Genomic DNA, 23616 nt, shown 5'->3' with positions numbered 1-23616 from the left:
TCGCGCGGGGCAGGCCGGGAACGCCATACGCGACGTGGGGCGCTCCTGGTTGTCATGGTAACCGTGCCTATTTCCTTCGGGCAGAGTTCTCCTCAAGATTTGTACCGGAATCCCCTGGCAGCTGGCCGTGCTACTCTGGCGTTGAAGAGTACGGGCGCCTGGGTCGAACCAGCCATCGACTGGCTGTGTGGCCTCGGCCTTTGTGACCCAGTGTTCCCGATTCAAGTGGGATGATAACAATACTACCTTCCTAGTAGTGGCTTTCGAGGACTAAGTATAAATATGATGCCTGTCCATAGAAAGCACTCCCAAAGTGTTAGTTATCATCGCCATCTCAATTGAAAAAAGCTGGGAGCGAGGGTAGAGAAATGCAGGTTCCTGGTTTGGTCTCGGGTACCAGAGGAGGGAGATCATCAGACTAGGAAACCGGCCCCACCTTCCGTCCACCTCCACCTGGGCTGCCGGGGCCGGGAAAGAGAGCGCGAGGCTGTGGTAAGGGCTTGCGGGAGCGGGGCGCTGGGGGACGGGGAAAGAGAGCGCGAGGGTGTGGTAAGGACGCGCTGGGGCGGGGCGAGGGTGAACCGAGAGGGGCGGGGCGCGCTGGAGGTGGGGAAAGAGAGGGCGAGGGTGTGATAAGGCCTTGCAGGGGAGGGACTTTCGGGGGTGGGGCGTGCTCGGGGGCGGAGCGCGCACGTGACCCCTGGGCGCCTGACGCTGCGGGCTCTGGAGGAACATGGCGCTGTGGGCTTGTTCGGTTGTTCCCGCCCTCAGGCTTTGGGGCCTGGGAGGTGCGCGGCCCTGGACCCGCCGGCCTTGGTTTGTTCCGGGTGACGGCGGCGGCGGGGGTGGCGGGCGGGGCCCAGGGCGGAGACTGACCCGCTCCGGGGAGCGGGGGAGTCAGGCTTCCCCCTGCGTGGTCGGCGGGACGATTGGAGGACCTGAAAATGGCAAGTCCCTGCTCACGCGGCCCTGAAGGGTGTTCCGGAGACACCCATGGCATTGGTTTCTCGTTTCTTCCCGGGGTATTTTGGGCGTGTATAAGCAACATTACTTGTTTATTCTTGACATCCCGCCCCCTTTTTAGTTAGATTCTATTCTGTACCTGTTCTTTTTTACTTAACATGTCTTGGAGTTACTTCCATTCTAAACAAATGTTTTCTGAGCCTTTTATACTAATCTGTAGAATTCCATTATATGGATGTTTCATACTTTAACGAGTCTCTTGTTGAAATGGGTTCTAATCTTTAGTTATTACAGATAATGCTGTGTTGAATAACCTTGTTTGTACCTCACTTTTTGGATAAATTTCTAATAGTGGAACTCCTGCGTCTACATTTTATTGCCCCACATAAAGGTGGTGCAGTTAATACTCCCACCAGCGTATGTTCATACCCCTTCACAGGTTCATACACAATAATTGCACATTTTGAGTTCTTGTCTAGGAACTGAACCTACAAGTGGAAAAATCTTAAGGCCCATAGTTGCTAATCAGAGTAGTTAGGAAACTAACTTAAATGCCCACTAATGGGCAAGTGTTTACGTAAATAATGGTACGTTCATTTAATGCCTTCTTACACAACTACCAAAAATATCGAAGTTTCATAAAGAAATACCAAGGAGGAGTCTTTCTTTCATCCAAGAAACTTTTAATTGGACTCATTATCTACCAGACTGTTCTAGATGCTAGGATGGAGCCGGGGTCAGACAAACTGTTGCCTCCATGGAGCTTATTCCAGTTTCAGAATCTGCAGGCAGTTGTGTGGGTGGGGCATGGCTAAACAGTGACCCGGGCCACCAGGTGCTGATCAGGAGACCGCCATCATTCAGTAAACCCTGCTCCCACTCTCCCCACCCGCTGCTCCCACCATCAAGCAGAAGGCTGGAGGGTGCCTGCGAGGAGCAGTCCGTTTGCACAGGCTGTCTGCAAGTTGGAAGTTGTGCCTTTTTAGGGCTCTTATAAGAAATTGTCCTTTGTTGCCGTTTCCCAGGCAGCACCCATGCTTGCCCCTCAGAGCACCCCTACTCCCAGTAACTCTCATTCCATGTAGCATATACTTTAAGTCATTCAGTATGTTCTAGACATTCGGCAAAATTCTGCCGGGTGTTTTTCAGCGACAGACGTTTTACTGATGTAGATGAGAAATACACATCAAGTACCCTGAGTAATACCTTGCATGCAAGTAGGCACTCAACAATGGTAATGACTTCTACAACATGGGTATTTTTTCAACACCAGCAAGCAACTCTCCGCTTTTCCACAGACACCGACGGGGTGTCAAATTTAACTGAATTCTGACTCTGTCAGCCTGGAGATAGCACCAGCTTCCACAGGTTAAGGGCTCAGTCCCACAAGACTGACACCACTTCAGCCGCCAATCCAGGTTCACCTGTGCTTCTGACGAACTGACTACAGATCGGAGGTTCCCACGACCCCCTCCTTGCTAGAGCGGCTCACAGAATTCAGGAATCCAGTTTTACTAGATCGCGGGTTTATTATAAGGGATATTAAAGGATATGAATGAACAGCCAGATGGAGAGACATGTATATAGGACGAGGTTTGGAAGGGTTGGAAGGGTTCCCAGTACAGGAGCTTCTGTCCCTGCGGAGTTTAGGGCCTGGCCCGTGGAAGCTTTCTGGTTCACCAACCTGGCAGCTCTCTGAACCCCCTCCTTTTGGGTTTTCATGGAGGCTCCAACCCTCTAATTGTGGTCGGTCCCCCTGGCAACTATATCCCCATCCTTAGGGGATTTCCAATAGTCACCTCATTAACATAAACTCAGTGTAGTTGTGAGAGGCTTGTTATGAATAACAAGACACCCATTTCACCTTCACGGCTCTGAAGGGATTTTAGGAACTGAGGCCAAAAGGCCAAATATTGTAACGAAAGATGCTCCCGTTGCTCTTAGGAAATTCAGAGAGTTCTGGGACAGAGACCAAAATATATATTTATTATAAATCACAGTATCACAGCTTCCCTCTCATTCCTTTTGCATTTCTCGTAATAATTTGCGTTTAGGAGGAGCTCAGTAAATGTTTGGGTGAGGGCCTTAGGTGAAGAGACGTTGTTGGCGCTGTGCGCAGGGGCATTTAAAGCTGTGGTTGGAGCCAGAACCTTCTCTTTCCTTCCTCGCCATCTGACTGGTTTTCATCGGAAAACCCTCTTTGGAGATTTCATTGACTTTTGCACTCAGAAGAGCTGCCTTCACAGGTGATTTTATGCAAGTCTTTGATGCAGCAGAACTTTCTTCAGAATCTAGGGGCCTCTCTGCAAGAGCCTGGGGAGGAGTGGGGAAGCATTGTTTTCCCTGCTGCATCTATTTCCGGTACTTTCTGCTGGGAGGTTTACAGCTATGGATTTTTTTCAAAAGACTGTAGGAATCGTCTCTGGCTCCCTTGCTTTTAGCTTCGGCAGCTGAGGCTCAGGGTGCTTGAGCGACTTGGTGAGACAGGCAGTGAGCTAGGGCTGTGCCTCTCCTTTTGGTGCCCTCGGCCCTGCCTCCCCTTGCCACGTTCCTCTTTCTCATCACACACCTTTCTGAGGTCTTTCTTTGGAAAACCAAGATGATGCTTTGTGTGTCAGGAGAGGCATCACAAATGGACTGAGTGGCCAGCAAGCCCCTGAGTTGCACTGTCATTTACCCCAGAGTGGAGTGTGAGCGTGCAGGAAGGGAAGGGGTGACAGGCACCCTAAAGGGAGGAGGGGGAGCCAGCACTGTCACCTTTCAGAGGAGGGCGAAGTGACTTCTCACCGGGTTCATCAGTGGCTTCATGAAGGAGGTGGCCTTGACTCTGGGAGACTCTGGACACGCTGAGGTGGAAAAAGGGCTTTTCAGGCAAAGGAGCTGGGTTTGGGGTGTATACGAGAACCAGGAGAGGAGGGGTCTGTGAGAGGGAGTAGCGGGGTTGAAGCCATCACTGGGGCGGGGTGTGTTGTGCTAAGATGTTAGGGTGCTCTGGCTGGCAGAGGGCGTCTGGGCAAACCTCACCAGCCGTGTGTAAGCAGGTGGGTCTGTGCAGATTTTTCAGGAACAAGAGAAAAACCAAAGACAGAGCAAACGAGGGAGTGAGTTAGGGTCGCACTCCTGGAAGGTAAGCTCTGGGTTGTCCTGACCTGTATGTAAAGATGTGCTTCTAGCGTGCCTATTTCTTGCTTGTATCACAAGTGAGTAAAATAAATACTGTTTCCTGTTTTTATGTCTGTATTCACTTTAGATTTATCAGTCATTTGGGGAGGGCTGTCCTTTCAGTTGGTTTAATCTCTTTTCCTGTCAGGGTGGAGGGCGATGTCCTGGAGGCGGGTCATCAGGCCCTTCTCCTGGAGGATGGGTGTGGTAGCTGCCAGCCCTTGGGGTGTGAGGAAGGTGCCCTGTGTGGTGGGGCTGGCCGTCTTGAACTCTGGGTGAGCTGCCAGAGTGATGCCAGGCGGTGATGAAGTTGTGCCGCTCAGGCAGCTGCCAGATGAGGGCCCCGAGAGCAGATCAGTAAACCCAGAAGGCCTTCAGGCCCGCACTCGTCTCTAGCCTGCGCGCCCCCAGTGGCTGCAGACTTGCTTCAGTGGAACGTTTTTCAGGTGTCGCTCCAGGCTCTGTGCTGTCTGTGTTGCCCTCGTCTTCTTCCGGGTGCTTTCCTGGGTTTGGAGTCACTTACTGAGTCCTGATGCCTCTCCGAAGCCTGTGACTTGTTTATTGTGTGTCTTGCTCTTTTTGTGTGTGGAAGAGCACCTCACCCCTGACCGTTAAACTTGTTGAGAGCGTCTCAGCTCCTGGTCTCTGGAGTTTTGCGGGGAGACCCCGAGGTCCAGTCTGCCCACTGCCTTGCCTGGGTTCTGTGACTTGTTTGGCTGCCATGTAACATGAGCAGCCTCCTGAGTAGTTGCGGACGTTGAAGTTTCTGCAGCAGTTTGAATCGCTCACTGTTAGGATATGAATGTTTGTTTTTGGAATGGTCTCTTGAACCCACTTATCATCCTGGTAATATTTGGTGTAAAGTCTGAGATGTTTAACTTTCTTTAAATGTCACTGAGTATTTGTCACGTCCCAGGTATGTTAGGGTGCATGGCTCTGCAGAGAGTATCCCCAGAGACCCCACAAAGGGATGCCCTTGGCTCTAGCTTGAGCCTTCAGCACTAGCCTTTGATAACAGGAATTGTGAAATGATACTTTCCTTATTTGCACAGTTGCTATTAACCTGAAATACGTCTTGATTTCTGAGTTTGTATTTTATCCATGGTGAGAAAGGTGGTCGTTTGGGGGGCAGGAAGGAAGTGTGCGGTCATTCTCAGTGGTGGGGTTGGGGAGGGGAGACATGGCTCATTCTTGCTAGCATGAACTGGATTATCATCGGTTACGTGACTGCTCTCCTTTTCCTGTCAGTGTTGCAGGTGGAGGAAGGCCCATATCTTTTTCTGCCGGTGCCTCAAGTGTCTCTGGAAGTGGAGGCCACAGTCAGAAGTTTCTCCTGCAGGACATTGCTGAGCTGATTAAAACCAGAGCCTGCCAGAGGGTGGTGGTCATGGTGGGGGCCGGCATCAGCACACCCAGCGGCGTCCCAGACTTCAGGTGCCGTGCAGTCCCCATGCACCTCCCTGGCTGCCTGGGGCTCTCTCCTGAAGGGCTCAGAGCCTCTTGCTTCTCTCTGCAGATCTCCAGGGACCGGATACTACAGCAACCTCCAGCAGTACAAGATCCCCTACCCCGAGGCCATTTTTGAGCTCTCATTTTTCTTTCGCGATCCCAAGCCGTTTTTCACTTTTGCCAAGGAGCTGTACCCTGGGAACTATAGGCCTAATGCCACTCACTACTTCCTGCGCCTGCTCCATGACAAGGGGCTGCTTCTGCGGCTCTACACACAGAACATCGATGGGCTTGAGAGAGGTGAGACCTCTGTCCTGTCTCACATCTTCTCACTCCTGCAGGGAAGGCTCAGGTGCCTGTTTCTGGGTAGGGCTGAGGCCCAGTGCTTATTCCCCATCCTTGTGACTGATTTTGAGCCAAAAAGTTTTGCCTTTGTCCCCCCAAAAAATGTCCTCTGTGTGTTTAAGTATCACTGTTGGGACCTCATTGGTGGACCCATTTTCTGGGCTGTGAGTTTGGGATAGAACTAAAGTTGACATTGGGAGCTTCTGATCCGTTGATTTCTTTTCTTTTTATATGTATATATTTAAAAATATTTATTTATTTATTTATTTGGCTGCATCAGGTCTTAGTTGTGGCACACAGGATCTTTGTTGCGGTGCGTGGGCTTCTCTCTAGTTGTGGCGCACGGGCTCCAGAGCACGTGGCCTCAGTAGTTGCGGTACACAGGCTCTCTAGTCGTGGCACGTGGGCTTAGTTGCCCTGCGGCATGTGGGATATTCGGTCCCCGACCGGGGATCAAACCCATGTCCTCTGCATTGGAAGGCGGATTCTTAACCACTGGACCACAAGTGAAGTCCCCTAATGATTTCTTTTTTAAAGTTTTCATTATGGGATTTTCCGAGCACACAAAAATGAAGAGAAGAATGTAATGAATCCTCATGTCCTCATCACCTCATCATGGCTAGTCCTGTTTAATCTGTGTCCTACCCCACCTCTCTCTCACCCCCAACTATTTTGAAGCAGATCCCTCTCATCATAAATTTAATACATAAATCTAGCAATGGATATCTTTAGAAGATAAAGACTTTTAAAACACAACCATGATATTGTCACACAGAGAAATCACTCATAATTCCTTAAGTTCATCAAACTCAGTGTGTGGTGATTTCTTGACTGTCTAGGTGGCGGCCACAACCAGTGATTCATGGGTCATACTGTCATACAGACCCCTGGCCGTGCACCCTAGAGAAGCAGTTGCCAGGGCCTCTTCTTACGTGCAGTGACGCTGACAGGTGCTGACAGGCAACTCTCAGCAAGCCAGCGGCAGCTCAGCCAGGCTGTGGGTGTGTTGTGATTCGAAAAATGGAGTTATCTCGACTCCAGGAAAATGTTTCTTTGCTAGAAGGACTCTACAGCTTGGAACCACATAGGCAGCAGTGAATACCCCATGGGGACAGTCTCTCTCCTGGAGTTGCAGCAGGGCAGGCCTTGTGGGAAGGCGGGAGTGTGTGGCTGTGAGCTTCGGCGTATGTACAGTGAGGACAGTGGGAAACCACTGCAGCTAGGACCAGGTCTGTGTACCTACAGTCTTCCAGAGCTGACGGTGATAACAAAAACTTCATGATAAGTTACCTTTTGTCTGTTTTTCTACAGGTTTTTGGAAATGTATTTATAATATTTTCTCACTTTTACTAGGTGTCTGTAGCATAGAAAATGTTTTTCTTAGTATTGGGTGTACTTTTATCTGGACTTAAATGTTTTTTCTACTGTGTTTTCACAGGCTTTGTTTTAACTGTGATTCGGCTCCATGTTGGAGCCTCACCCCTGAGGTTATTCTGATCAGTGGGTGTCGTTTGTAGGTGACAGAGGCGGGGCCGTCGGGCTTCCACCAAGGGCGGTGACTCCTGGAGGGCCTGCTCAGCCCAGAGGTTACACTAAGGGGCTTCCGCCCAAGCTGGGGGCAGCAGCACTTAGCTTTGGTTTGAATTTCAGCGTCTGGCATCCCTGCCTCAAAGCTCGTTGAAGCTCATGGATCCTTTGCCTCTGCCACCTGCACCGTCTGCCGAAGACCCTTCCCAGGGGAGGACTTTTGGGTGAGTTGTCACACTGACAGTTCTCTCCCTTCTGCCTTTCTCACTGGGAGTAAGCTGGAGAAGCGGTGTTGCATAAGCATCATGTCGGAAGGACAACAGAACAGTAATACTAGGAAAATATTTTTAATATGTACTTGTAAAAAATTAAGGCAATACAAACAACAAAGATTTACGGTATAGCATAGGGAACTATACATTCAATAGCTTTAATAACCTATAAGGGAAAAGAATAAAAAAAGAATAGGTATACATACATATATATACACATGTATAACCGAATCCCTTTGCTGTACACCTGAAACTAACACAATATCGTAAACCAGCTGTACTTCAGTTTTTTAAAAATGTGCAAGTCCTAACTCCCAGTACCTGTAAATATAAACTTATTGGGCCATAGGATCTTTTCAGATTAAAAAAAAAATAAGGCAATGGAGAAATATATAGGGAAAAATGAATCTGCCTTCATCCAGTCCCTGTAGCCCACTTTTAACAGTTTGGTGTATAATGTTCCAGGCCTTAAAAAAAGAAAGATATGTATATACAAACATACATGCACACTTCTGGGTACTTACACCCACACACAGTTACAATTTTTTTTCATTAATGGGGTCATTAAGATTAATGTGCAGCATGCTTTGTCACTGAGCAAAATTTCATGGATATTTTGTGTTAATAACTACAGCTCTACTTACTGTTTTTAGTAACTATAGAGCATTCCATTTAGCAATTCACCTGTTGTGGGATATATTATGATGTTTGTGATTTTTACTATTAAAAATAATACAGTAATGATACCCATGTTTACACCTCTGTGTACTTCTGGGAATATTTGGGAATAGAATTTTTTTTTTTTAATTTTATTGAAGTGTAGTTGATTCACAATGTTGTGTTTAATTTCCGCTGTACAGCAGAGTGACCAGTTATACATATATATATTCTTTTTCACATTCTTTTCCATTATGGTTTATCACAGGATATTGAATATAGTTCCCTGGGCTATACTGTAGGCCCTTGTAGTTTATCCATCCTATATATAATAGTTTGCATTTGCTAATCCCACACTCCCAATCCATCCCTCCCACACCTCCCTACCCCTTGGCAACCACAAGTCTGTTCTCTTTCTCTGTGAGTCTGTTTCTGTTTCGTAGATATGTTCATTGGTGTGGTATTTTAGATTCCACGTATAAGTGATATCCTATGATATTTGTCTTTCTCTTTCTGACTTACTTTGCTTAGTATGATAATCTCTAGGTCCATCCATGTGGCTGCAAATGGCATTATTTCAGTCTTTTAAATGGCTGAGTAATATTCCATTGTATATATCTATATACACCACATCTTTATCCTAGAATGGGTTTTTTTTGTTTCTTTTTTTTTTTTTTTTTTTTGCGGTACGCGGGCCTCTCACTGTCGTGGCCTCTCCCGTTGCGGAGCACAGGCTCCGGACGCGCAGGCTCAGCAGCCATGGCTTACAGGCCCAGCCGCTCCGCGGCATGTGGGATCTTCCCGGACTGAGGCATGAACCCGTGTCCCCTGCATCAGCAGGCGGACTCTCAACCACTGCGCCACCAGGGAAGCCCTGTTTGTAGATTTTTTCATGATGGCCATTCTGACTAGTGTGAGGTGATACCTCCTTGTAGTTTTGATTTGCACTTCTCTCATAATTAGTGATGTTGAGCATCTTTTCACGTGCCTCTTGGCCATCTGTATGTCTTCTTTGGAGAAATGTATATTTAGGTTAGGTCTTCCGCCCATTTTTGGATTGGGTTGTTTGTTTTTTTGATATTGAGTTGCATGAGCTGCTTGTATATTTTGGAGATTAATCCTTTGTCCGTTGATTCATTTGCAAATATTCTCTTCAATTCTGAGGGCTGTCTTTTCGTCTTGTTTATGGTTTCCTTTGCTGTGCAAAAGCTTTTAAGTTTCATTAGGTCCCATTTGTTTATTTGTGTTTTTGTTTCCATTACTCTGGGAGGTGGGTCAGAAAGGATCTTGCTGTGGTTTATGTCCAAGAGTGCTCCTCCTATGTGTCCCTCTAGGAGTCTTATAGTGTCCGGTCTTACATTTAGGTCTTTAGTCCATTTTGAGTTTATTTATTTATTTATATACAGTTGGTTTTTTTTAATAGTTTTTTTTTTTTTTAGATGTTGGGGTAGGAGTTTATTAATTATTTATTTTTGGCTGTGTTGGGTCTTCGTTTCTGTGCGAGGGCTTTCTCTAGTTGCGGCAAGTGGGGGTCACTCTTCATCACGGTGCGCGGGCCTCTCACTACAGCGGCCTCTCTTGTTGCGGAGCACAGGCTCCAGACACGCAGGCTCAGTAGTTGCGGCTCACGGGCCTAGTTGCTCCGTGGCATATGGGATCCTCCCAGACCAGGGCTTGAACCCGTGTCCCCTGCATTGGCAGGCAGATTCTCAACCACTGCGCCACCAGGGAAGCCCCATGAGTTTATCTTTGTGTATGGTGCTAGGGAGTGCTCTAATTTCATTCTTTTGCATGGAGCTGTCCAGTTTTCCCAGCACCGCTTATTGAAGAGACTGTCTTTTCTCCATTGTATATCCTTGTGGAAGGTGGATTCTTAACCACTGGACCACTGGGGAAGTCCCTAGAATGGGTTTTTTAAAGTAGAGTAAGATAGGGTGGAAAATCTTAAATAAAGATGAAATTCTGAAATATCAACATGGCACAGGATCCTGTCTTTTATTTTTTATTGAGGTGAAATTCACATAGCATAAAATTAACCATTTTAAAGTGTACCGTCTGTTGGTATTTAGTACATTCACTGTGTTGTGCAACCGCCACCTCTATCTAATTCCAAAATATTTTCATCACCCCAAAGGAAAACCCTGTATCCACTAATCAGTCAACCCTATTCCCTTCCTGCCCCCAACCCCTAGCAACCACTGATTTTTAAAAAAATTCTATTGGAGTGTAGTTGATTTACAGTGTTGTGTTAGTTTCAGGTGTACAGCAAAGTGATTCAGTTATACATATACATATATTCATTCTTTTTCAGATTCTTTTCCCGTATAGGTTATTACAGAATATTGAGTAGAGTTTCCTGTGTTATACAGTAGGTCCTTGTTGGTCTATAGTAGTGTATATATGTTAATCCCAGGCTCCTAATTTATCCCTCCCTACCACGTTTCCCCTTTGGTAACCATAAGTTTGTTTTTGAAATCTGTGAGTCTGTTTCTGTTTTGTAAATAAGTTCATTTGTATCATTAAAAAAAATTAGATTCCACATATGAGTGATATCATATATATGTCTTTCTCTGTCTGACTTCCTTCACTTAGTATGGTAATCTCTAGGTCCATCCATGTTGCTGCAAATGGCATTATTTTGTTATTTTTTATGGCTGAGTAATATTCCATTGTGTATATGTACTACATCTTCTTTATCCATTCCTCTGTCGATGGACATTTAGGTTGGCAATCACGGATCTTTTTGTTGTCTCCATAGTTTTGCCCTTTCCAGAATGTCATAGAGTTGGAATCATACAATATGCAGCCTTTTCTCACTGGCTTCTTTCACTTAGCATTATGTATTTAAGGTTCCTCCATGTCTTTTCATGGCCTGATAAGCACTTTTTTTTTTTAGGCTAATATTCCATTTGCTGGATGTAACACAGTTTGTTTATCCATTCACCTACTAAAGGACATCTTGATTGCTTTGGCAATTATGAATAAAGTTGCTATAAACATCCATGTGCAGGTTTTTATGTGGACATAAGTTCCTCTGGGTAAATACCAAGGAGCGTGATTGCTGAATGCTATGGTAAGACTGTGTTTAGTTTGTGTCTTCCCAAGGGGCTGCCCCATTTTGCATTCCCAGCGGCAGTGAATGTGAGTTCCTGTTGCTCCACATCCTCATAAGCACTTGGTGTTGTCAGTGTTCTGATTCTGGCCGTTCTTAATAGGTGTGTAGTGGAATATCATTGTTTGATTGGCAATTTCCTAGTGGCATATGATGTTGAACTTGCTTCGTATGCTCATTTACCATCTGTATATCTTCTTTGGTGAGGTCTTGGGCTCAGTTTTTAACTGGGTTGCCCATTTTCTTATTGTTCTTTATCAGATGTGTCTTTTGCATATTTTCTCCCCGTCTGTGACTTGTCGTCTCATCCTCTTATTGTCTTTCACAGAGGAGAAGTCTTTAATTTTAATGAAGCCTGACTTACCATATTTTTCTTTCATCGATCATCTTCTTCCAGATTGTGTTGGCTATTCTGAGTCTTTTGCTTTCCATATCAACTTTAGAATCAGTCTGTTGCTATCTATTCTCTGCATATTTTAAAAAACTTTTCTCTTTGGAGTTTTGCACTTTACTATGGTTTGTCTCTGTATGGATTTCCTTTTGTTTATTCTGCTTAAAAATTGTAGAGCTTTCTGAATCTGAGGTTTGATATCTTTCATTTTTGCTGAAAAATCTTCAGTCATGATCCCTTCAGACAGTGACTGCCCCACCATGTCGTGTCCTCTCTGTGTGGACCTTGGGTGAAACACCTCTGAGACTGGTTCACACTGTCCGCAGCCCTTGGCGGCTCTTTTCTACACCCATCCTGCTCCTCTTTGTGCTGCATTCTGAGTTCTCCTGATCTACTTTCCAGTTTATCAATATTCTGTTCTGTCATAGAGGATAAAGCCCTTCCACTGAGCTTTAATTTTCGATACTCTACTTTTTATTACTGGAAGTTCTATCTGGTTCTTTTTCAAATCCACGACATTATTTTGTAAGCTTTCTATCTCCAATAGATATTTCAAGCCTGTCTTTTTAAAAATTTACCCATAATATAGTTTCTAATCTGTATCTGCGAATATCTGAAGTCGTTGACCAGCCCATCTCTTTTGTCTGTTGTTTCTGCTGCTCCTTACTGGGTTCTGCCTGCAAAAACAAATCCCATTAGCTGTAAAGGTTTATCTTAGAAGCCAGGTGTCTTTTTCCTTAGTTTCCTCCTCTAATGTCTAGCCCAAGCATGAATCCAAGTGTAGCAGGATATAATAATAGCTTACATCTGCTTCACCTTGGCCTGCAAGGAGGAAGTCTGTGGAAAATGTTGTGACTCATAACTCCAGCCAGTGAGTTGAAGCCGACCTGAATGTCTTCAGGGCTAAGGTGATGATGTCAGGATCACTTCAGCTAAAATCAGGGACAAATTGAATAATGCCTGTTGTTGGCCAAATGCCTACAGAGTACTTCTGAGGACTATATAATCAGTACAGTTGACCTTTGAACACGGGTTTGAACTGTGTGGGTCCACTCATATGTGGAATTTTTTCAATAAATGTGTACTCCAGGACTACTTGATCCATGGTTGGTTGAACCACAGATACAGAGGAACCATCTGTACAGGGGGTTAACTAACTCTAAGTTCCGTATAGATTTTCATTTGTGCGGAGGGTTGGTGCCCCTGACCCCTGTATTGTTCCAAGTTCAGCTGTGTCTCCTCAGCACCTGCATATCTCTGATAAGCACCCCAGGTGCAGAGCGTAGTGTTCAGTGCGTTGGATATCGTGTGGTGTCCATGATCTGCTTTCAAATACTCCCCAAACTCTGGGGTGCTATATGAAACTGGCAGAGTGTCAGTAATTGCTGAAGCTGGGTTCATTATAGACAGGGGGCTTCACTGTACTACTGTCTCAGCTGTGGAACGCTTGACAGTTTCTCAATAAGAAGCTGGTTTTGCCTTTTCCGTTTAAAGTGTGTTGTGACAGCTTCCTTGGGCCCCCTTTCTCTCTGTGTCACCCCAGGCCGACGTGATGGTGGACACGGTCCCACGCTGCCCGGTCTGCACTGGCGTTGTGAAGCCCGACATCGTATTCTTTGGGGAGATGCTGCCCCACAGGTTCCTGCTGCATCTGGCTGACTTCCCCATGGCAGACCTGCTGCTCATCCTTGGGACCTCGCTGGAGGTTTGTCAGCAGGCCTTGTGGTGCACAGACATGTGGGGAGGAGGCTGGCGGGACGAGGCAGAGGAGGTGGGGCTGGTGGGACAGACGCTCTGGGGCCACACCTCTGGAAGATGAGTGGATTCAACATGCGAGGAGGCAGAGGTGTTCCAGGCCTAGAATGGGGAGCAGGGAGGATGCTCAGCGTTGGAGGTATCCAGAGTGCAGGTGGGCACAGTGCGCAAGGGGAAGGGGTGTGGGAGACGTGAGGCGGGAGCAGGTCTCCCAGGTCGTATCACAGAGACCGACCTTGTGTAGAGGCAGTGAAACCAGGGATGTAGCTGGTCATCCTCGGGATCAGAGAGACTTGGGGACAGGGACTGAAGTGAGCAGATGTCCAGGAGGCTGAGCACAGTCAGACTGCGGGGCTATGAGAGACGGCAGAGAGGGAACGGCTGGACTCGGAGCCTGGCGTCACTTTGAGGACCGAAGAGAGAGGTGTCTGTCTCTTCGTGGGGGTCAGGGCCTTTGCTGGGGAGGGGGAATCTGGATCAGGGATGCTGAGTGCAGTCCTGCACACGTGTGTTTGAGGGGCCTGGGAGATGCCTCCGGATTTGAAGCTCAGGAGACTTCTAAAGGACGTGATGAGACCCTGAAATGGGCTGCGCCTGATTGGATGCAGGCACCAAGGGGCAGAGGGGCCAGAAAGACCTGTGCCTGGGGCCCCAGCCAGTCAGAGGCCCAGAGCAGTGTGTTTCTTCAGTGAACCTGCCTGCTGTGTGCCAGGCCCTGTTGCAGTGTGTGTGTCAGGACCCCCTCAGTGGTGGCCCCTCTGTGAGGGGCCGGGCCCTTGCTCTCAGGGAGCGAGACCAGATAGACGAGCTGTCATGTCACTGGTGAGTGTGGATGAGGAGGGCAGGTAAGGTGGTGTGCATGAACTTTAGCAGGGAGACCCACAGGACCCAGGAGATGTCGGAAGAGAAAGGGGGCGTGGATGAGAGGCAGGCTGGGGTGGGGGAACAAGGGCATCGAGACCCAGCGGTGGGAGTGCTACTGAAGAAATGAAACGGATGCTGGGTTTTCTCCATATCCAAGGTCTCACTGTCGGTCTGTGCTGTCCCTCCGAGGCTGCAGGGGCTGTGGCAGAAAGGTCCCGAGGGCTTGGGAGGGCGGGCACTGTGCTCCTCACGTTTGGGCAATTTTTCAGGTGGAACCTTTCGCCAGCTTGTCTGAGGCCGTGAGGAGCTCGGTGCCCCGACTGCTCATCAACCGGGACTTGGTGGGGTCCTTGGCTAGGCATCCTCGGGGCAGGGATGTGGTCCAGCTGGGGGACGTGGTTCACGGTGTGAAAAGGCTGGTGGAGCTTCTGGGCTGGACGGAGGAGATGCGGGACCTCATCCAGCGGGAAACTGGAAAGGTAGGGACTGCTGAGAGTCACGGGAGGGGCCATCTCTTCTACTCTGGGGTCTGGTCAACCTGGAGTGGCGCCCTCTTTGGCTAAAACAGTAACAGTAATAGGTAATATTGCTGTTAACCCTGTACCAGGCACTGTTTGGCGCCATCTATGTGCGTAGGAATCGGGTGCTGTGATTCTTAATACCTCTGTTTAGAGATGAAGAAACTGATGCTTCGTTCCTGCTGAGTGGCAGAGTGGAGATGAGGGTCTAGGCAGACAGGGCTGTCGTTCTGCAGTCGTCACACTTCAGCTGTCTTTGTACCCTGAACTGAAGGAGCACTCCAGGATAAGATGTGATTCTGAAGTTCTCTGAACCTGTGTGGGATGATGCTTTTAGGAGATAATCAGAGTGAGAGGAGTTGACGTATCATCTGCTGAGCGTAGAAAGTCAGAGAGCCTTGATCTCTCTAGATGTCAAACCTCCTATAAACAAGTGAGGTTACAGAAGATGCAGTTTCCCATGAGAATCAGTTAGCACGTGTAGCCTTGATGTGAGGGGTTCTTTTCTACAGGGGGCAGCATTAAGCATTTTAAGTCCAGTTGTCTCAAAGAGGATTACTTATGATGACAGCCAGGTTTAACACTGCTGGAAGTGGACTTCACTAGAATGCTGTAAGTTATATTCTTGCCATCTCGGGAAACCTCTCACCTTCTGGCTGTGGCTGCTTCAGGACTCAGGGCCATGAGTGAGCCCTTTCCTCTCACCTCCACTGGCAAAAGCCCCCAGCCTCTGGCTACAGCCTGATTTCTTACCAATTTGAACCAAAGCAAGAAGAATATGAGGCTTTTTAAAGATATAAGACTTTGCAGTTATATTGTTTTCATGATATTAGACATCAGTGCCTTTCAATCCAGAGTTTGGCTCTTAGGGATAAGATGTAGGACGGTGCCATTTCTCATCTCATTATATGGAGGAAATAAAGACCATCAAATGTTAAAGTCACGTTGCTGGGTCGCTTAATGGAAGCAGAGTCCGGCTAATACGGATGCTTACACTTTACACCTCGAGAGGAACCGTAGCAGATGCCTTGCTCACAGGGGAGTAGAGATCTTGGTCAGATCCGCCTGGCAGCTTACACAGGAGCCTTGGGTGGCTGACTTCCTACTTCCATATAACAGCAAGACAAAGTCAAGTAGCCTCTATAGACGTTTAGAATTAGAGTCCTATAGGATTTGACCTGTGCTATTTTCTAGTTCCACAGAAATTTGTGTAAAGTTACGATTTTAGGGGTTTACTTATTTTAAAAGAGTTGCTGTCCAAGAATAAACACTAAGGGATGAGCTGAAGTCTAAGCTGGATTACTTTTCCAAACAGTGAGCGTACGTGAGTACATCTCGCCTGGTTACTTAAGCGAAGCCCTCCATTTAGCCGCCCAGTTTCGCCCAGCCCTGCTGGCATCGTCTTAACTTGGTTGAACAGCAGCATTTGCGGACAGAAAAGCTTCCGTTTTAGGAAATAATTCAATTCCAGGCCCTGAGATGTGCCCAGGTATGTTTTCAGATAACCAGTTTCCTCTCTCCTTTGTGCTCCAGCTTGATGGTTGGGACAAATTAGGAGAGTGAGGGCTGCTCCTCACGCCAGAAAGGGCTACACGGGAGCCACTGCCCACTTCTGATGAGCCCTCTGCCTGAAGAACAGCTCGGGCACGCTTACAAATTTTGGCTGAACCAGAACATGCGACCTGAGGCTGCCCCTGGAGTGTCTTCCCAGGTCATGAGTCTGTGCACTCGGGGCCACCCCAGCCACAGATGTGCAGGAGCTGCCTGGCCTGACTTTTTGCTGAAGCTCTTAATGCCACAAGCGTTCTTCTGATGGTCAACCTCTTGGACTCAGACAACCTGGAACCCCAGACTGGACTCCATCTGAAGGGCAGGTTTAGCATCTGTCCACTTGGGTCGAGCAGCCCCAGTCACACCCCAAGTGTGGGCCTGGGTCCCAGGTAATGCACTAGGGTTTTCTAGCGCGGTGGCCTCTTTAGTAGGTTTATTTTTAGAGATTGTCCTTCATTTCTGGCATGAAGTAAACTAATAGAGAAACTGGGCATCCCTTCATTTTTGTCTCCTGAAAGGGAAGATGAACGTGGAAAGGGGAGCTTGGGGGTGTGTGCGTGTCTCTCCTCTACTGAAACAACCCGAGGACTGAGAACATTTGTCCCTGATTCATCTCGGAGATGGGCATAGTGCCCTCTTCCAGCTCAAGTCCACGGGACTTTCAGAGCACCCAGCACCCCTCATGAAGGTCATCCCATCCTGTTCACTCGACCCTGATGCCTTTCACATCAACCCCCAGAAACTCATCTGTTCCAGACCATTCCAGCAGCTTCCTGTCTCCCTGTTTCTCCTCGCCCCCATCAGGCCTTCTTCCAGTAATGCTGCTAGAATTAACCTCTAAGACAGAAGGCAGTACTCATTTGGAAACCTCGCCCAGCTCCCTGACCTGTGCTCAGGCCACACCGCTGTTTGGGCAGAACATACTGTGGTCTCGCTGCTTCTGTACAGGCCTCTTCTGGGGTTGCCCCAACCCTGCCCCCAGTGCTTTCTCCTTCCTGGCATCTTGTCTTCCCCACTGGGCCCCTGGGCTGGAGCAGATCTCACCGACAGACTCCTCAGGAGACCTGGTGGCCTCACTCTTCAAGAACAAGACATGCGGGCTTCCCTGGTGGCGCAGTGGTTGAGAGTCCGCCTGCCGATGCAGGGGACACGGGTTCGTGCCCCGGTCCGGGAAGATCCCACATGCCGCGCAGCGGCTGGGCCCGTGAGCCATGGCCGCTGAGCCTGCGCGTCCGGAGCCTGTGCTCCGCAACGGGAGAGGCCACAACAATGAGAGGCCTGCGTACAGCAAAAAAAAAAAAAAAAAGAACAAGACACGCATACGCACCTGGGAAAAGTGCTGAATTGTAAGAAAAACATGATTCTATTTCTGCTTAACGTGCCTTTACTTGGTATCTTGCACATGTATTCACACACAAACATCCCTGCCTGGAACTCTTTATTCCAGAATAATGTTTCTGTGAAGCTCTGTGGTGCATGACAGAAATCTAGACTTATGGTTTCAGGAGAGACATTTTCCTTCATGTATTTATGGTTGAAACCAGTGGGAAGGATTGAGACCCAACTGTCACAACCAGAGAACTTGGGCACTGAGCCAGGACCGAGAATGCAAGAGGCTGCCAGCCGTGCACTCAGTGGGGACAAAAACAGCAGATCCTACCTTGTGTGTTTCTGGCATTAGCATATAAAGTTCCAGCAGGTTCTTTCCCCTGTGAAATGTGGTGCTTGCCCAACACCAGCTCTGGGCCTGCATGCCAGCTGTGGATGTGCTGTGTCTCACTCAGCCCCCGCCCTCCCAAACCCGTGTACATTTCTGCCTTCAGTTAAGCCCTGCCCTCAGGCACACATAAAAGAAACCACTTCATTTGCGGAAAGCAAGGCTGAGTTCCCAGAGTTCATAGGACAAGACCCTCGCAGCCCTAAAGAGAAGAAAATGGACCAAAGGCAAATCACGAATAGAAGTGTGGGAGTAAAGAGAAAAGGGTCTCCGAGTTGGAGGGAGGGATGTGGCTTCCCCAGGTCCTGGCCCCCAGGACTCCTCTGGAAGCAGCACCAGTTCTGAAGGGCAGCGGAAGAGCAGCCGTTCTCAGTCAGGGTCCGAGTCAGGGTCCGAGGAGAGCTGTCCCTCCATGGTCTCGCACATGGCATCCTGCAGGGATGTGAGCTGACCCCGGGGACTCATCCCCATGGGCTGGATGACTCTGTGCCTGAGGGGAAAAGGCGTGGAAGGGAAGGGCAGGGGTCCTGCTCACCCCTGGCTGCGACCTTCTGTTCCACCAAGCTGCTCCTGTTTACTGGGGAAGCCTGGGTGGGAACTGTTTCAGTCAGGCCTAAATCCTGACTGCTACCTAAGCTCTGAGACCTTAATTTCTCTGGGCCTCAGTTTTCATCAGCTGTAAAGATGGACCTAATACTGACCTCAGCCCTAACCCCTGGCTAGAGAATTTCCTCCAAGACAGGTGATTTCAAACATTAGTAACGCAGCCCTGCCAGAACCTAACCCCCACTCTGATCCCACTTCCTGCGGCTCGCAAGACAGGACGTGGGTCCTTCTCCTTTGTCCCAGCGCTGGGCCCCTCCTGCCAGGCCACATACCTGGAGAGCTTGTCAAACATGTTCACCAGCTTCATGGCCTCATGCTCTTTCTGCTCCTCTGTCATGCCCTCCATGGGGTTGGGGGGCTTTTCCTCTACCCTTCCAGTTACTGGGTTTATGCTGTTTCACAAGAGAGGGAGCATGGGGAACGCATCAGTGACTTTGCAGGACAAAAGAAGGCTGTGTGGGGTGAGTGGAGTTCCTTATCTTCCTGCTTGGGCTTGTAATGGCAAGAAACCCATTTTCCTGGGTGCGGGGAAGGCGAGGCAACTGCAGAAAAGCCCTCCCTCCTGGAGCAGCAGGTAACCAGCTCCTGCAGTCTGGACCACCTGGTCCCCGGCACTACTCGGCCCCCTTCAGCCGGTGTTCTCAACAAAACACCCTGATGTCAGAATACGTGTCACTTGGGAACAGCAGCCTGATTCTATAAGGTTTTACCTGCTGGTCACCCTGTCCTGCCCACCCTACGGGCCCACATGGGTGTGGGAATAGGAATGGGGGCCGAGTGAGGGCAGCCCGAGGATGTGGGGGGCACACACCTGGCCTTGGCTTCCTTGTACTCGTCTGTGTCCGTGTCCTCGTCCTCCGAGTACTGGCCCTCAGGCCGGCCCCCTGCCATGAGGCCCCTAGCAGCCAGGAGGCCGGCAGCATTCCCGTAGCCTGTGTACTTGATGAATCGGGGCACTGAAGGGCAGGGCACAGGTCAGTGTGCAAACGTGGCTGGGGAGGGGCAGGCGAGGGGCTGGCCCCCCGACTCACCGCTCTCAGAGCACAGGACAAACAGGAACTCGGCTGCCACCCTCTTCACGTCGGTGTCCAGGTGCGTCATGAGGCGAACCAGCTTGTTCCGCAACAGCTCCCCCACCTCGGGCCGGGTCCTCACATCCCGCAACGGGGGCAGCACCTGGGGATGTAGTTGTCCCTGAGCCCAGGCCTGGAACGACCAGGGTCTCTGACCAGGGCCTGACCGCGGCCCCTCTGCCCCGTACCTGGGCCTTCAGGAACTTCCTGGCGGGGCGGTGCATGCGGGCACACTCCGTCAGCACGCTCAGCACGGGAGCCACACTCTCCTTCAGCCTGTGCGTCTGCAGAGGAGCCTCTGTCATTGGACTGCGCCCATCTGACTCGAGGCCAGGGGAGCTAGGCACATGCACCAGATGGTCCTGGCAGGAGGCGTTCGGGACGAGGCCCCGCCACAGGGGCCCCAGCTGAGGGGCTAAGAGAGGGCAGTGGGTGTCTGTGTGAGCTTCGAAAAGGACAGGCGTGGACCCTAACTCAGGGCCATTTGCATGCCCTGCAACTTGAGGCAAATCACTCAACTGCTTTGAGTCTCACTTCCCTCCCTTTACACCACAATGGTGGGGAAAACAGAGTGTCCCAAGCTGTTAGCACACCGCCAGAACACAAACCAGCTCCCAGGGCACGCAGGCAACATGGATTCCCCGGGGCCCTACAGAATCTCTTTGGCTTGCGTGATACATCTGCGAACGCCAGGGGGGCTGGTTAGAGCACTGGCTGGCCAATGCCCTGGGGTGCAGCCGCAGGAATCAGAGAGCCTCTGGCTTGAAGGCCCTATGGGTCCCCTTAGGGACGCCAAGGCATGGCCGATGCTCGTCACCAAGGGCTGCTTGTGCTCAGTGACACTTTGAGTTTAGGGTCACAAGCAGGGACTACGGGTGGGCGGGCTTCTCAGGGCCACTCAAAGACCCACAAGGAGATCTAAGAAAATGAGTCCTTTGCTAGACTCTGAAAACTTGTTTCCGTATACCTCTCAGGGAGAAGGGTCCAGCCTCCTGCGTGGCCGGACCGTGGAGGAGCTGGAGCGTCACCTGAATCACACTGGGGGCTGATCTCCACCTCCCAGCGTGGACTACAAAAACGCAGCGACCACAGCTGCTCGGGAAAGCCTGGACCAGAGCCACAGCAGCTCCCCCTGCCCACCTGGTGCAGACGCTTCTCCAAGAAGCTGAGGAGAACACGAATCACATCCATGTTCACTCCCAGGAACTCCAAAGAGCCTTCGTGGGGTTCCAGGGTGAGAAGAACGTCCAGACATTTGAGGGGCAAGTTCCCCAGGAGGTTCACCGTGTGGCTGGGGACAGATGAAAGGGGCATTTGGTAAATCCAATCCCCGAGCCCAGGTACAACGCTTGCCACCACCTGCTGGGGCCACGATATGAACCAGCGTTGGGGGCCTGAGCAACAGCACGAGGTACCAGAGCTGAGGGGAACACTCCCTGCGAACGGCCGACCTAGTGCACATCTGGGTCGAAGCAACGCAGTCAAAAATCAGAACCTGCCTATGCGTAGGTTAGCAACAATGGACGTGAACAAGCGTGCTGCCTTACAGATATCATACTGTCCGTGACGCTACCCAAAGTCCACTGGCACGTTCCTGTCCCCGGACTCACAGCTCTTGTCCTAGCTGTGTACTGTAAATGCCGGAGCTCCCCGGAAACACACTGACGTCCGTCTCACCCAGGTGAAAGAAGACTCTAGAGCTAGGAACCACCAGGGAGACCTGCGAGCAGAACGCCCCCCGCACGACAGGCACCACCCTCACCCGTGGAACTCCTCTGTGCGGTCTCCAGCAGCAGCAGCCATCACGCAGTGCCGCAGAAGGGTCCCCAGGTGCCGGTAAAGGGCAGTGTCTTCCTGACCAAAGAGAGAAAGATTCCTGTGAGAGAGAGCCCCGCTCGCCCCCATCGCTGCCAGCTGAGGTTCTACCGTCTGGCCCACCGCAAGCCCACGCGCGCTAATTACACACCTCTACTGTACACCTGGATGCTGTCCTCTCCCACGTGACCTGAAGAGCACCCTCCTGACTAAGAACGTTGACGGATCCCTTTGGAGCTGCTCTGCGCTTTAGGTCCATGCTCACAGAGGCGTGGTGATGAGTCTCTCACAGCCTCCCCCCACCAAACAGCCCTCCTGCCAAGCTGCAAGAGCCAGTTATGCTCTCCACCGCCCTGAGAAAACTTCCTTGAGGGCCCTGTCCCGGATGGGCATCTCCCTGCCTTCTCTTGACAGGCTAAGAGTTCCTCCTGGTCTGACGTGGAGAAATTTGAAGGTACCTGGCAAAGCAGCACGTCCAAGAAACGTCCAAGTTGTCATACCCCACCCACAGGCTAAGATCAGCCCTCACCTCGTCCACTTCCCTCTTGATGGAGTCGAAGGTGATGTTGAAGAGCACTTTGAGGATCTCCATGGCTCGCTCAGTCTCCTGGGGAGGCAGGAGCTCAGGGGGCCTCTCTCCAGGGGTCATTCCCAGCGTCAGCTCCAGCGCTTCGGTCAGCAGGTGCACTCCCTGCAGCTCCTGAAACAGCTGCTGGCGCACATCGGCGCGAAGTGCCGTTAGCAAGAAGAGGAGGCGCAAGTCAAAGAACTGGACGTCGTGCGGGAAGCTGCTCTGGCGGTACAGCCCCACTCGCTCTGCGAGCCTCACCACTAGACCCGCCTCTGCCGCCAGCACCTGTGCCACGGGGCTGCTTAACACAAGGTTGCACAGGCACTTAAGGGACTCAAGCACAACATCCATGTCCAGGGGTTCGGGGACCGAGCCCTGGGAGGCGGAGATGCCAGCATAGCAGGCAAGTGCCTGCAGGCTCCGGCGGCTGGTGAATGAGTCCAGGCAGCTGCGGTCCCTAGACAAGATGCGGATGCTCTGCAGCCAGATGATGCGGCGGGAAGGTGGCAGGCCCTGCTCCAGGACCGAGACCAGCAGCTCCGCCAGTCTCTGTGGGCAGGGAGAAGAGCGGTTCCACCAGGCTCCTCTACCTGGGCCACCCGTCCCTGCCCCTCTACCCTTCGTTGAGCACCCACCTTCCTGTCTTCCTGTTGGGCAGCATCAAACGTGAAACTCTGGCAGTTCTGCAGAGAGACCCAGAGGCTCAGAAGGCGCAGGCCCACCGCAGCAGAACCCGGGCTCCGTGGATAGGGACCTGAGGCCGCAGGCACCGCTCGGAACAGATGGCGCCCCAGCCCCACACACCAGCCCCCACAGCAACTCCTCAGAGACTTGGCGCTCCTCCCCGCCGCGTTCCCTTCCACCCTCAGCCCCTCGCCACGCTCACCACTCACGCCCCCGCCGCCGGCCACGCGTGCGGACCCCACCCGGCCTCACCTCCTCCCTAAACGTCCCGCTCACCTCCCGGTTGTATGCGCGAAGAGCCTCCATAACTACGTCCTCCTCCCCCGTCTCCACGGCATCCGCAACCGCCCGGGGCTCCATGGCGGGCCCGGGACCCGGCGCCGGGAAAGCGGGAAGCACCTCGCTTCACGGTTCCCGGCCTCTGTCTGCCTGCCCCGCCCAGGCTCGGCGCACTGGGGTGGCCACGACCGGGCTTGCGCGGCGCCGCGGGGCGGGGCCTGGGAGGCGCGCGGGGGAGGCCGGGACAGGGTGTGCGCGGCGCCGCGGGGCGGGGCCTGGGAGGCGCGCGGGGGAGGTCGGGACGA

At 50.8% G+C, this 23616-nt stretch overlaps 2 protein-coding genes across 10 annotated transcripts; one reads left to right on the top strand and one right to left on the bottom strand.

Moving 5' to 3' along the window:
- The first annotated feature begins 160 nt into the window (after positions 1 to 160).
- On the top strand, positions 161 to 18276 carry SIRT3 (sirtuin 3). Of its 7 annotated transcripts, none has more exons than XR_009564690.2 (7): positions 690 to 816; positions 5374 to 5559; positions 5642 to 5874; positions 7570 to 7670; positions 13422 to 13583; positions 14767 to 16955; positions 17085 to 18276. XR_009564690.2 is itself a non-coding variant. In XM_030850899.2 (7 exons), the coding sequence occupies exons 1-7, from the start codon at positions 734 to 736 to the stop codon at positions 16576 to 16578; spliced, it is 1005 nt and encodes a 334-aa protein (XP_030706759.1). In that variant the 5' UTR covers positions 690 to 733; the 3' UTR covers positions 16579 to 17057. The 7 variants fall into 7 exon arrangements, 6 of the variants coding, with proteins under 6 accessions (XP_030706763.1, XP_030706759.1, XP_060158643.1 ...); XM_030850899.2 differs by lacking the exon at positions 17085 to 18276 and having other exon boundaries at positions 14767 to 14976; positions 16549 to 17057; XM_060302660.1 differs by lacking the exon at positions 17085 to 18276 and having other exon boundaries at positions 14767 to 14976; positions 15170 to 17057.
- Positions 17910 to 23525, bottom strand: RIC8A (RIC8 guanine nucleotide exchange factor A). Of its 3 annotated transcripts, none has more exons than XM_030850907.3 (10): positions 23309 to 23517; positions 22984 to 23031; positions 22307 to 22486; positions 21725 to 21816; positions 21103 to 21253; positions 20151 to 20246; positions 19921 to 20065; positions 19701 to 19845; positions 19162 to 19281; positions 17910 to 18773 (listed from the first exon to the last, which is right to left on the bottom strand). In XM_030850907.3, the coding sequence occupies exons 1-10, from the start codon at positions 23390 to 23392 to the stop codon at positions 18653 to 18655; spliced, it is 1182 nt and encodes a 393-aa protein (XP_030706767.1). In that variant the 5' UTR covers positions 23393 to 23517; the 3' UTR covers positions 17910 to 18652. The 3 variants fall into 3 exon arrangements, with proteins under 3 accessions (XP_030706767.1, XP_030706765.1, XP_060158641.1); XM_030850905.3 differs by having other exon boundaries at positions 17911 to 18773; positions 22307 to 22897; XM_060302658.2 differs by having other exon boundaries at positions 17913 to 18773; positions 22307 to 22897; positions 22984 to 23102; positions 23309 to 23525.
- Between the last annotated feature and the right edge of the window lie 91 nt (positions 23526 to 23616).

This window comes from Globicephala melas, chromosome 8 (assembly GCF_963455315.2).
Source record: "Globicephala melas chromosome 8, mGloMel1.2, whole genome shotgun sequence".
Taxonomy (NCBI): Eukaryota; Metazoa; Chordata; class Mammalia; order Artiodactyla; family Delphinidae; genus Globicephala; species Globicephala melas.
The sequence above is the reverse complement of the archived record's forward strand: the minus strand, read 5'-3'. Positions and strand labels throughout refer to the sequence as shown.

What these genes read in the sequence shown, in the direction of transcription:
- SIRT3 (XM_030850897.2), top strand. Translation starts at nt 734, where the DNA reads ATGGCGCTGTGGGCTTGTTCGGTTGTTCCCGCCCTCAGGCTTTGGGGC. An exon ending in CCCTGGACCCGCCGGCCTTG is followed by an intron (nt 817 to 5,373) that starts GTTTGTTCCGGG and finishes TTTTCCTGTCAG; the next exon opens with TGTTGCAGGTGGAGGAAGGC. An exon ending in CATCGATGGGCTTGAGAGAG is followed by an intron (nt 5,875 to 7,569) that starts GTGAGACCTCTG and finishes TTTGAATTTCAG; the next exon opens with CGTCTGGCATCCCTGCCTCA.
- RIC8A (XM_030850905.3), bottom strand. Translation starts at nt 23,392, where the DNA reads ATGGAGCCCCGGGCGGTTGCGGATGCCGTGGAGACGGGGGAGGAGGAC. An exon ending in TCAAGAGGGAAGTGGACGAG is followed by an intron (nt 21,817 to 22,306) that starts GTGAGGGCTGAT and finishes CTCTTTGGTCAG; the next exon opens with GAAGACACTGCCCTTTACCG. An exon ending in GGAAGTTCCTGAAGGCCCAG is followed by an intron (nt 20,066 to 20,150) that starts GTACGGGGCAGA and finishes CTACATCCCCAG; the next exon opens with GTGCTGCCCCCGTTGCGGGA.